Here is a 12,362-nt window from a genome sequence, read left to right on the forward strand (position 1 = left end):
GGAAGGCATTGATGGGCCATTAACAGAAGATAGTCTGGAGGGAGGGGACAAGGGAAACACTGCCCAACCTAGTTTGAACAGCTCATGTAGATGGTGATAGAATACATACTTTGGGCACATCTTACATTGTAACCTAAGGACATAATCCATCCCTTGTTCTATGACCATCTACATCATACCCAAATTAATACATTCTTACAGCTAGATAGATAAATATACACATGCTTATACATACACATATACAGAATAAAACCTTACACCCAGTTCTCACTTAAGATTAGGTCTCCCTGTGGTACACAATGGGTTTCCCCATTTTTCTGCATTACCCACCAAGTGGAACCAGGTCCTTGCCTTGAGCAAAAACAATCCCACGGATGGGTCTGCCTTTGCCTGAGGTGGGATTAATCCAAACAGTTTTTCCTAAAATGCCTTTCATGTGTACCACAGGGTCTTTATCTCCATCCACTGTGTGCAAGGGTTCAGACTGGGCAGGACCAGCTCGACTGATTGACCCTCGAGTGTTGACCATCCAGGTTGCTTTCGCTAAGTTCACTTCCCAATTTTTGACAGTCCCCCCACCAAGCACTTTCAGGGTAGTCTTAAGTAACCCATTGCGCTGTTCAACTTTCTCGGCAGCTGGTGCATGATAAGGGATGTGATATATCCATTCAATGCTATGTTCTCTAGCCCAGGTGTTTATAAGGCTGTTCTTGAAATGGGTCCCATTGTCTGACTCAATTCTCTCAGGGGTGCCATGTCGCCACAGGACTTGCTTTTCAAGGCCTAAGATGGTATTCCAAGCAGTAGCATGAGGCACAGGGTGGGTCTCCAACCATCCAGTGGTGGCTTCCACCATAGTCAGCACATAACGCTTGCTTTGGTGGGTTTGGGGAAGGGTGATGTAGTCAATCTGCCAGGCTTCCCCATACCTGTACTTCAACCATCGTCCACTGTACCACAGAGGCTTTACCCGCTTGGCCTGTTTGATTGCAGCACAGGTCTCACAGTTGTGGATGACCTGTGAGATGTTGTTCACAGTAAGGTCCACCCCTCGGTCACGGGCCTATTTGTACGTTGCATCTCTCCCCTGATGACCAGATGCATCATGGGCCCAACAGGCTAAGAATACTTCTCCCTTGTGCGGCCAGTCTAGATCCACCTGTGATACTTTCACTTTGGCAGCTTTGTCCACCTGCTCGTTGTTGTGATGCTCTTCATTAGCCCGACTCTTGGACACATGTGCGTCCACGCGTCGAACCTTCACGGTCAGCTTCTCTACTCAGGTGGCGATGTCCTGCCAAATCTCAGCAGCCCAGATGGGTTTCCCTCTGTGCTGCCAATTGGCCTTTTTCCAGCGATTCAGCCATCCCCACAGAGCATTAGCTACCATTCACGAGTCGGTGTAGAGATAGAGTCTTGGCCCCTTCTCTTGTTCGGCAATATCCAAAGCCAGCTGGATGGCTTTAAGCTCTGCAACCTGACTTGATCCACCTTGCCCCTCGGTAGCTTGTGCAACTTGACGTGTGGGGCTCCATACTGCAGCTTTCCATTTCCGGTTAGTGCCTACAATTCAGCAGGAACCATCAGTGAAGAGGGCATATTGTCTTTCAGTCTCCGGTAGCTTGTTATATGGTGGAGCTTCCTCGGCACGTGTCACTTGTTCCTCCTCTTCTTCAGAAGATAATCCAAAAGTCTCACCTTCAGGCCAGTTAGTTATAATTTCCAGAATCCCAGGGTGATTTGGGTTTCCAATACGGGTGCGCTGTGTGATGAGGGCAATCCATTTGCTCCATGTGGTGTCAGTGGCATGATGCGTGGAAGGAACCTTTCCCTTGAACATCCACCCCAGCACCAGTAGTCGGGGTGCCAAAAGCAGCTGCGTTTCAGTGCCAATTACTTCCGAGGCAGCTTGAACTCCTTCATAGGCGGCTAAGATTTCCTTCTCTGTGGGAGTGTAGTTGGCTTCAGATCCTCTGTAGCTTTGGCTCCAGAATCCCAGTGGTCGGCCCTGAGTCTCCCCAGGCACCTTCTGCCAAAGACTCCAGGACAGGCCATTGTTCCCGGCTGCAGAGTAGAGAACATTCTTCACCTCTGGTCCTGTCCTGACTGGTCCAAGGGCTACTGCATGAGCGATCTCCTGCTTGATCTGGACAAAGGCTTGTTGCTGTTCAGGGCCCCAGTGGAAATTGTTCTTTTTGCGGGTAACTAGGTAGAGAGGCCTCACAATCTGGGTGTACTCGGGAATGTGCATTCTCCAGAAACTTATGGCGCCTAGGAAAGCTTGTGTCTCCTTCTTGTTGGTAGGTGGAGACATTGCGGTGATCTTGTTGATTACTTCTGTGGGGATCTGGCCACGTCCATCTTGCTACTTGACTCCCAGAAACTGGATTTCTTGAGCCGGTCCCTTAACCTTACTTTGCTTAATGGCAAAACCAGTTTAAAGCAGAATCTGGATAATCTTCTCTCTTTTATCAAAGACTTCCCCTGCTGTGTTCCCCCATACTATGTTGTCATCAATGTTTTACTCTGGTTTTTTTTGAGTTTCTTTATTAGCCTTTTGATTTTCATAAATGGAGTCAGATCTTTTAGTTACTGTAGAATATTAGAGCAGTTTTCTACCTTTCCCACAGATGTAACATAAACAAATCCTTTGTTTTTCATTCTCTGTCCTTTGTTTGCATATTTCTAACCTGAAAACAATTGTAACTGACAATTGGTCTAGCCACTGAGGCTGAGGGGTGGAAACCCCAAAAAGCTAATCTTCTGCTAGACCCAGAAATGTATAAAAAGTAAAAAAATAAACAAAGGGGTCTCTTCTTCTCTCAGCTCTCTCAGCTGTGAGCTGGGATCGGAAGGACCTCTGCCTTGCGAAATCTCTTCTCTGCGTGTGACTGCTTTGTGGGTCTCGGTGACAATCAATGTACTGTAGATGTTCAGGAGCCTCACCCTTTTCCAGTGCAGTTTGGATCAGTCCATGGCAGATGGTGGGGCTGTGTTTCCACCCCTGGGGCAGTCGGTTCCAGGTGTACTGTACACCCTTCCAGGTGAAGGCAAACTGAGCCCTGCACTCTGCTGCCAAAGGAATGGAGAAGAAGGCATTGGCAATATCAATGGTCGCATACCACTTTGCTGCCTTGGACTCCAGCTTGTACTGAAGCTCCAACATGTCTGGCACAGCAGCACTTGGTGGGGTGACTTCATTCAGAGCACAGTAATCCACCGTCAGTCTCCATTCTCCACTGGACCTACACACTGGCCATATAGGGCTGTTGAAAGGTGAAAGAGCCTTGCTGACCACCCCTTGGCTCTCCAGTTTACGAATCATCTCATGGATAGGAATCACAGAGTCTCAGTCTGTGCAGTATTGCCGAAGGTGTACTGTTGCGGTGGCGATTGGTACCTGTTGTTCTTCAACTCTCAGTAGTCCCACAGCAGAGGAGTCATCTGAGAGACCAGGCAAGGTATTCAGTTGTCTGATGTCTTCTGTCTCTACAGCAGCTATCCCAAAAGCCCAATGATATCCTTTTGGGTCTTTGAAATATCCATTTCTGAGATAGTCTATGCTGAGGATGCATGGGGCCTCTGGGCCAGTCACGATGGGGTGTTTTTGCCACCCATTCCCGGTTAAACTCACTTCGGCCTCCAATACAGTCAACTGCTGGGACCCTCCTGTCACTCCAGAAATAGAAATGGATTCTGTTCCTACATACCTTGATGGCATCAGGGTACATTGGGCACCAGTGTCAACCAAAGCCATATATTTTTGTGGGTCAGATGTTCCAGGCCATCGGATCCACACAGTCCAATAGATCCGATTGTCCCTTTCCTCTACCTGGCTAGAGGCAGGGCCCCCCTATTCCTGGTCATGGTACACGTTGCTCTCTTCCTGTAAATATGTTCCTGAGGTCCCTTCAAGAGGATCAGTCATATCATCCTTCCTATACCGTCTGGAGTTCTGTGCCTGAGAGACTGGAGCAGTGTTGACTCTAGATGAGCTTCTTGTGGTAGGTGTCTCTCTCTTCAGTTCACGTACCCAGGCAGCTAAGGAGGAGGTGGGTTTTCCATCCCGCTTCCTCATGTCTTCTCCATGCTCCCAACGAAAAGACCAGAGGTTACCCCGTGGAGTGTATCCTCTCTCCCTGGCTGGCGGATATCTGCTCCTAATGGCAGAGACGCTTCTTGGTTCTGGCGAGATGTGGTAAATTTCTTCCTTAAGTTCCTTTTTCAGTTTCTGATGGCCCTCTTCAATCAAACTCCAGACTTGCTCAGCCAGCCTTGTTTCCACGGATGAGACATGGGTACGAAATGGGGCAGTGACAGTGTCCTTGTAAATTCTTAGTTTATTGACTAAGATACCCACCTTGTCCTCGCCTTCCCTCCATTGCAGCGTTGCCAGGTAACGGGAGTACATCTCTGGTCCAAGCCGTGCGAATCTCAACCACATCTGTGCTGTGCACTGGACGTCATCTGGGCTTTTAGGAAATCTCTCGTCTTCTGAGAAAATGATCTCCAGCACAGCCAATTCCCTCAGGCATCGGATACCTTGTTCCATTGCACTCCATTTTCCTTGGTGCACCTGGAGGTCTTCTTTGCAAAGGTATCTGTCCCTCACACTTGTTAGCATTCGCCGCCAGAGGCTGAGAGTTTGTTGGGTTCTCCCGATCCCCTGGTCAATGACCACATCCCAAGACAGTGATCCCAATTGCCTGGCCTCACTTCCATCCAGAATGGTGTCATTGGCTGCAGGGTCCCAGATGCGGAGCAGCCAGGTCAGGATGGACTCGTTTGGCAGGTGAATTCCCTCCGCAGGTCACGCATTTCACCCAGGGATAGAGAGCGGGTGATGATCTCTGGCTCTGTCTCTTCTGCTGGGTGCGAAGGTCCTGCCACATCCTCATCAGTCACTATGCGGACTGATTTGCTCTTTGATTTCTTCTTCTGAACGGGGGCAACTGCTACTGGTTTAGGTTGTTCTGCTTCAGTGACGGTTTGTGTGGAGATGCTGACAGCACCTTTGGTTCCTTTCTCCTCTGTGACAGTCTGAGTAGATGTGGATACTATTGCTTTATTTTTGGTTCCTTTCTCCTCTGTAACAGTCTGCATAGATGCGATTCCTGTTTCCTCTGTGACAGTTTGTGTAGACACGGATGCCGTTGTTTTGCATTTGTTTCTTTTTCGCTCTTCCTCAAGGAGACGCTGCACCACCCCATGTAGTGTTTGATTTCTAAGCATGGTGCAGACCGTGCAGAGAAGACAAAGCAACAATATTATGCTGTCCTTGGCACCTAGAAAGAACTCAATACTTTCGAAAACTGGTGTGCCAGGCCTAAAAGACTGGAAAAAATCATTCTTTACCCCTCCCTACAGGGGCTGGGTGCAATTGTTGAGAGCCCAGATGTAGCATTCTGGACCAGGACAAGAAAAGAGAATAGAGTATGTATTCTGAATGATGCTCATTGCCTCAGAGGTTATCATACAATAAACATAATAGACCAATAAAGCAATTTTGGTACCATTCCCTGGTCTACACATGAGCATTAAGAGCAGCAAATACTGCCCCATGTGCGGGGAAATGTAGAGAGAGAGGTATAATATATGAAAGCATGTTGAGCATCATAGTGGACAGCTGTTTTTTTTTCCTCACTACAAAATTGTAATTCTGACTTTTCTCAGTACGTCCTGCCCCACGTTGAGTGCCAAAATATATGTGCTGGCTTGAAGGCAAAACCAGCGAGAAACTCCAAGTCAGAAAAAACAATTTAATAGGAGAGAAAGAAAAGGTAAAATAAAATAAAACAAAACACATGCAATAGTACAAAAGATTACTGAGTCAGAATGCAATCTGAAATCCTGTGGTAGCAGTCCAGATGAAGTGGTCTTGTTGAAGCAGTGTTCCTGCAGAAAGGTCTGGCAGCTCTTTTCCTCTGGGAATCCAGTGGGTAAGGCTGCCTGTGCTGTCCCAAATCCCAGATTATATCCAAGTGGGAATGCTTGGCTCCTTCCCCTGGGCGGAGCGTCTCAAAATGGGCTGATATCATTCTATGAGTCTTGCAATGGATCCTTGATTGCCCATTAAACAGAGATAGCTCCCAGAGGGAGTTATCTATGTGTCATGCAGGAAGGCATTGATGGGCCATTAACAGAAGATAGTCTGGAGGGAGGGGACAAGGGAAACACTGCCCAACCTAGTTTGAACAGCTCATGTAGATGGTGATAGAATACATACTTTGGGCACATCTTACATTGTAACCTGGGACACAAGACCAGAACTAATTAGGAGATAGGAGGAAGAGGCACAGCAAACACACGTTCTGTAGAAACCCACACTGCAGAAATAGGAGGAGAATGGAATAATGGCCTATGAAAATTGCACTGGAACAGTATATGTATATACTGTATAGGAAAAAATAACTTGTGGCTAATGTTCCTTCTTCTGTACTGCTCTTTTGGCTGTGAACAGGAACTAATTCTCACTCCTATTGATTGGAAGTCATTATTTTGCCTTCTGCCTTCTGCAAAGCAGAATATGCAGATTGGTTACCTAGACTTCATGTTCTGAGAATTACAGCATTTGTTTAAATTTAATAGAATTGTTATATATCATTTAGAAAATTGATTTCTTAGAACATTAAGTTTTGCAATTGAAAAGCTTTAACTAGCAAGCATGTATATTTTTCTATCACTATATGTGGTGGTTTGAAATTGGAATTGGTGCCCCATGTGAGGAAATCAAACCAAACCCACCACACTAAAGTAAATTAAATTCTGTTGAGGACGATGTCAGACCGGTTTAAGATATAACTTGATTATGCTACATTTTAAAATAATGTACTTAAGTATAGTTTAAATATAGTAGACTGAAAACGGGCCAAATCTATTAATTTTTAATATATTTATGAGTATAAAGCAACTAATTCTTCTGTTTTTCATTTTATGAGGTCATCAAGTTCATGTCTCCATTTTTAACACCTTATGGAAGAAAGAGGATAGTCAGCACAAAAAGAGCAGCTCTTCTATTATCAGCTTCTGGATATTACTTCTATTTTTATTTTTTAATGGTCCCTACTGGGAAAAAATAGTATATGGCAGAATCTGTTAGTAAAATTTTTCCCTTCCTCTCTTATACAAGGATAACAGACTGAGTCTTTCTTCTGGTTTCTGCTCCTGAGGTTCCCCTCCTAAATAAGCTCAAATACTGAATTGACTTTAGAAGAAACTGACTTTTTCTTCTTAATTATCAGGACCACAACGTGATGCACAAGCGGCACGAGAGTTCATCTTGAAGATGTTTGTAGACCTGAATCCAGACAGTGACAAAATTATCTACTCCCACTTCACTTGTGCTACAGACACAGAGAATATACGCTTTGTCTTTGCTGCTGTCAAGGACACGATTCTACAGTTAAACCTGAAAGAATACAACCTGGTCTAACTGTGCCTAACTGGGCCTCCAAGACCACCTTTGCATGATTAAAGATGAACAAGAGGGACTGTATTATCTGTGAAAACCAGTTGCATAATATTAATTTATTGCTAGCCTGCACTCTGAGAATGTTCACTGAGATATTAATTAATATTATGATATTATGCTAACTACATGGAGGAAAACCAAAAGATGCTGAAGTACATTTACAGTACATTTTCTTATTTTTTAGGCAAAATCTTGTGACTCAGTGGTTTCTAAATTCTCAGTCATACACTCACAAAGGATAACAGGTTTTTGCTATTGAAGCAAAATTAAGCTGGTTCCTCTTTCCCTGACCCTTTCTCTCCCTCCTTCCTCCCCTCTCTGTTTTAAAAGTACAATGGCCATTTCACCACTTGCATTCCTTGATAATATATTTTCTGTTGAGTGATTTGTTCAAGAAAATTACTATCATCAGAAGTGATCAGTCATTGAAATTTTACAGAATGTGCTTTCTCTGAAGGATCAAAAGTATTGATAGTATGATTTTTTAATTCTTAAAATTAGTTTTCTCATTCTGTCTTCACTTCTGAGACTAGAATATTGGGAATGGCAAAATAGAAATAGTTGTGTGTGGATTTAGAATTTAAAGATACTTTCACAGTTCAGAAAGATGCGTAGAAGACAGTAATGAAATAATTCAGGACATAAATCTCAGATGTTCATAGAATATCACAGAATCTCTTTTTAATTGCCATGTGCCATTATTTTCTCTTTCCTTTATTCACTAATGACAAGTAGAAATGTCATGGACACTACATTTTCCCCAGTGACTACAGCCTGAAACGGGTAGGGGTTTATTTTTCAGTTGTGTGCATTTTTTCTTAAGTTAGAGCTTTTTAAAAGTGTTTTTTCATGGTAGAAAAAATAATTTTCATTGTATAAAATCTTGCAAAATATGGCTGTTTATGAAACCAATACCTTTGAAACATAAGATAGTGATTGAAATGCCAAACTAATAGATTGGGAATTGACCTGATTGAGTCAACTGCTGAATGATAAACATAGTTTTAACTCATGTTCCTGTTTTTATTAAGTGTTCCATTTTCTAATGCCAAAAAGAACAGTGTGAGTGAGTATGCTACTCAGTATATGTGTATAGAAGACAGTTTAATTCTCTCCTTATGTCAGAGATGGCATAAGATTGCATACAATGTTTTCTCTAATAATATCAAGCACCTTTGTACAGCATGAAGTTGATGAATGATCACATTCAGAAACCTTTCTTGATAAGGTTGCCTCGACCTATTCCCAGACATTTTATAGGGTTCATGCAAAATAGTCTCTCTTGATGTTCTTTAGAAAGTATTCTTAATGCAAATCACTCTTGAAATTTAAACATGCAATTTTTTAATAATAAAAATGTAGCACCCATCAATGAGCAGCTTGGGTTTAAAGGTATTTTTTGACCAGGTGCATGACTGCTAGCAAGCTACACAGAACTCTGAGGTCAGACAATTGAATTACTTACATTGCCAAGTAGCAATAGAGTGCACTTAGCACAGAAGTTGCTGCCTCTCAGCAGAAAGGAAAGGTGGAAAAACAATCTCTTATTACTTGAGTAGCAAAGGTAATAAATACTAATGAGATGTTTTTCATTCTTGATACTCCCCACTCTAAAATAACATTAATAAGAATAGTTGCCAGTTTTTGTTCCCTCATAAAACACCTTATGATTGGAAACTGATTGTAGGTATAGTGCAATTATGAATGCTATAATCATTGTTCATACATATATATGCCAGCATCCATATTGGGTTTATATTAATTAATTTTTGGCAAATTGAATGTGCTGTGTTGATATGTATCTATATAATTGTATAATGTCATATAGTCGATTCACATTTTAAAGAACATTACTTTATTTACTTTTTTAAGAGAAGGACATAATTTTTTTCAGTTAATTCCTGACTAGGTATTTGTTATTTTTATTTAAAAAGCAACAAAAAAGCTTAACATAGTACAGAATTGTACTTGCATTGTGCTATATGGAATCATTTGAACATTCCTGAGTAAAAGTAAATTGGAGACACACAGAGGACATTCAAAATCAAAACAATGCTCAGATCTTGTTAGGGCTTTATACAGATGTAAAAGCTGTTTTGGTTAGAAGAATTTATGCCATTACATCTAGGATTAGAGTATAACATCTTAAATATCAATTTGTATTTGGCAGATTCAACTTCAGTTAATTTAACCTTTCTAATAGCCTTTTTTAGAAAAGTGAATTTAGAGACATTTCAAACCATTGAACATAAGTACTAATGGGTATACCCTATTTCCCTAAAAATATAATAAAATAAACCCATCAGATCAGTTAAACGTTAATTCAGAAATTACAGAAACCTTAGATCTAACAACAACAAAGTTGCTAATGTTAAAAATTTTAAGGAGTTAAAAAAGCTTGTTTAATAAAGCTAAAGCACATAGTTGAAGGCTATAAAAAGTGACACTGACAATCTAAATGCATCATCAGAACAGCTGTTCTTGTTATATATGTAATTTTAATATTGGCCCTGATCTTACTTATAAACATAACAAATCTTCTGTTTTAACCATTGACTCTGGAGTGTGTGATAATATCCCTTCTTTCAGCCTGTGAATATATTGGCCACCTTGGATTTTGTGGTATAAATAGAACTGGGGGGGGGGGGAAAGCCAGTATTGTCTAAGAAGGTTTGGGTTTGTTTTATTATGGAATATTGGGGGATGTAGTTTTAATATAAAAAAGTTTTGCATAAAAACAAACCAAAAATTCAAAAATTTACTCATGCTTTATAGATATACTGATATATAATTCAAATGTGTGTGCCACTGGGCTACTTCTGGTATATTTTAATTGAGTTGAACCTGTGACAATGTTTAGATCATTTAAACATATTCTGAAAAAATATAGTCAGCATGCTAATCCAAGCCTTACATGATTCACCTAATACCATTGCAGTGTGACTGTTTACAAAAACATTTCATTTTTAAATGACAGATGTTCTCATTTGCGGTATATTCCATTGCTGTTGCTGTTTTAATTGGTGATTTCCACTAGCATTATAGTGCATGAGTCTAGAAGCATGTGCCTCTAATATGAAGCTGAAGGCAAAAATAAGACAGGAACCCTTTTGATTTTACAAAATTACATTGTTTCATTGAATGTCATAAATGGGAGAGAAGGAAAACATTGGGAAACTATTCTAGGTGTACAAGAAAGCTGTGAATATGTTTTACAAAAACCTTAAACTTGCTTTTTTCACTAATTAGCTGGCACTTTGTTTACATATATAGGATGATGAAGCTATAAGGGCAATTTACTTTTATAATTCAGACGATTTTCTAGGTAACCTATAGTTTTAAATCATACTGCCACATGATTGTGAAGCAATTTTTAAAGTTTGAAAGTGGAGAAGAGGTTTTATGCTGGTTATCAGTCAGAACTGTCTGCATGATTTGCAAAAACTTTAAAAGGTGATAAAAGGGCTGCACATGAAGATATTGCTAGACTGAGCTTTTGGTTATGAGATGCAAGACTTTGCAGTTGCTCAACTTAATGGTCCTTCCCTTGTTATGCATTCTTCACAAAATAATGAAATAATAGGATAAAACAGATATGTTAACCCATGTGGAAAAGAAAAATAATGTCCAAACAATTTATTATATGTTCTTCTGGTATTGAAAGTCTGTGCAGGATTATCCTGCATTACATTAGCAAACTAATGAAGTGTGCACAGTATATTAGCAAGGCCTACAAATTACCTACCTCTAGTTAAAAAATCAATAAATTAAATATGTTTTGGAGAGTGTCACAAGTAAGGAAATTAAAATGGCCTGTTGTAGATAATTAATGGCTATTTGAGATGTTCACACTTCTGCAGATAAAGTCCCTCTCTGGACATAAGCAACTAAGGTTGTATGTCCCCGTCCAATTTGCTAGTTTAGTAGACATCATGAAAAACAATGTGTTTTTGTTTGAAAAGAACCACTGATAGTTCCTCTTTTTTGTTGTTCTTTTGCTTTTATTTACCATTTTACTTATCAGTCCAAACAAACATTTCCATGTAATCAGTAATCCATTGAGGGTTTATCTAGTTACAGGGATTTTACTGTAACTTTCACTCAAGGTTTTTTACAGTAGCTATGTTGCTGGAAAAAAAGGAATTGAAGAATCATTTGGGCAAAGTTGATGTTGAAGGTAGTGTCAAAAAATGCAAGGGAATTTAACCAGAACAATCTTACTCTTGTTTAAGAATAAGAATAAGAATAAGAATAAGAATAAGAATAAGATTGCTGTTTTTGTGGTGTTGGGGGTTTTTCTATCAAATTATGGTCTAAGATGAAGTCTTGCTGGATTTCTTATTTATCATGCTGCAGAAAATCTTTTTCTTTGACAATATATTTGAAGGGGTGTCAGATACATTTTTTAAACTTGCAGTGTTTAACAAAATAAAAATCATATTTGTTATTCTAAAGTGTTATTTAAATGTGTATTGTATATTGTTTGGGGGACAAAAATAGGGTGTGGTTTTCTGTTTTTCTGTTTAAAAACTAATGCATAAATGCTCCTCAACACTCATGTTGGTTAAAAATACATTACTTTTCACCACAGATTTGTAATATAGTATCTTCTTCATTCATTGACATTTAGCTGTTCTGAAATATATTTGGGCTTGTTCTCCCAAAATATTTGTCTTGGGAATGGTTTTTATCCCATATCTATTTTTTTTTTTTTTGAGGTTTTGTTTTCTTTCCAGAAATGGTCATCCCCCTCCCCCCAGCTCTGGAAGTATCGCAATGGGTGAGACCCAGCCCAAGATCCTACAAGGGTTGGGGGTGAGGGGTTGCTTCCTTCTGGTGGGGTGATTTGTCTCAGTGGCCACACGGCACAGTGCCTCTTACTGGAGATACT

At 40.6% G+C, this 12,362-nt stretch overlaps 1 protein-coding gene across 1 annotated transcript in view; it reads left to right on the plus strand.

Annotated features, from left to right (window-relative positions):
* The window catches only part of LOC120764798 (guanine nucleotide-binding protein G(q) subunit alpha), a 319,804-nt gene extending 307,925 nt beyond the window's left edge, over positions 1–11,879 (plus strand). The window contains exon 7 of the mRNA XM_040088826.2: positions 7,242–11,879. Within this exon, the coding sequence (XP_039944760.1) occupies positions 7,242–7,432 (191 nt within the window). The 3' untranslated portion in view covers positions 7,433–11,879. The remainder of the gene's footprint in view (positions 1–7,241) is intronic.
* The last annotated feature ends 483 nt before the right edge of the window (positions 11,880–12,362 follow it).

Source organism: Hirundo rustica, chromosome W (assembly GCF_015227805.2).
Source record: "Hirundo rustica isolate bHirRus1 chromosome W, bHirRus1.pri.v3, whole genome shotgun sequence".
Taxonomy (NCBI): Eukaryota; Metazoa; Chordata; class Aves; order Passeriformes; family Hirundinidae; genus Hirundo; species Hirundo rustica.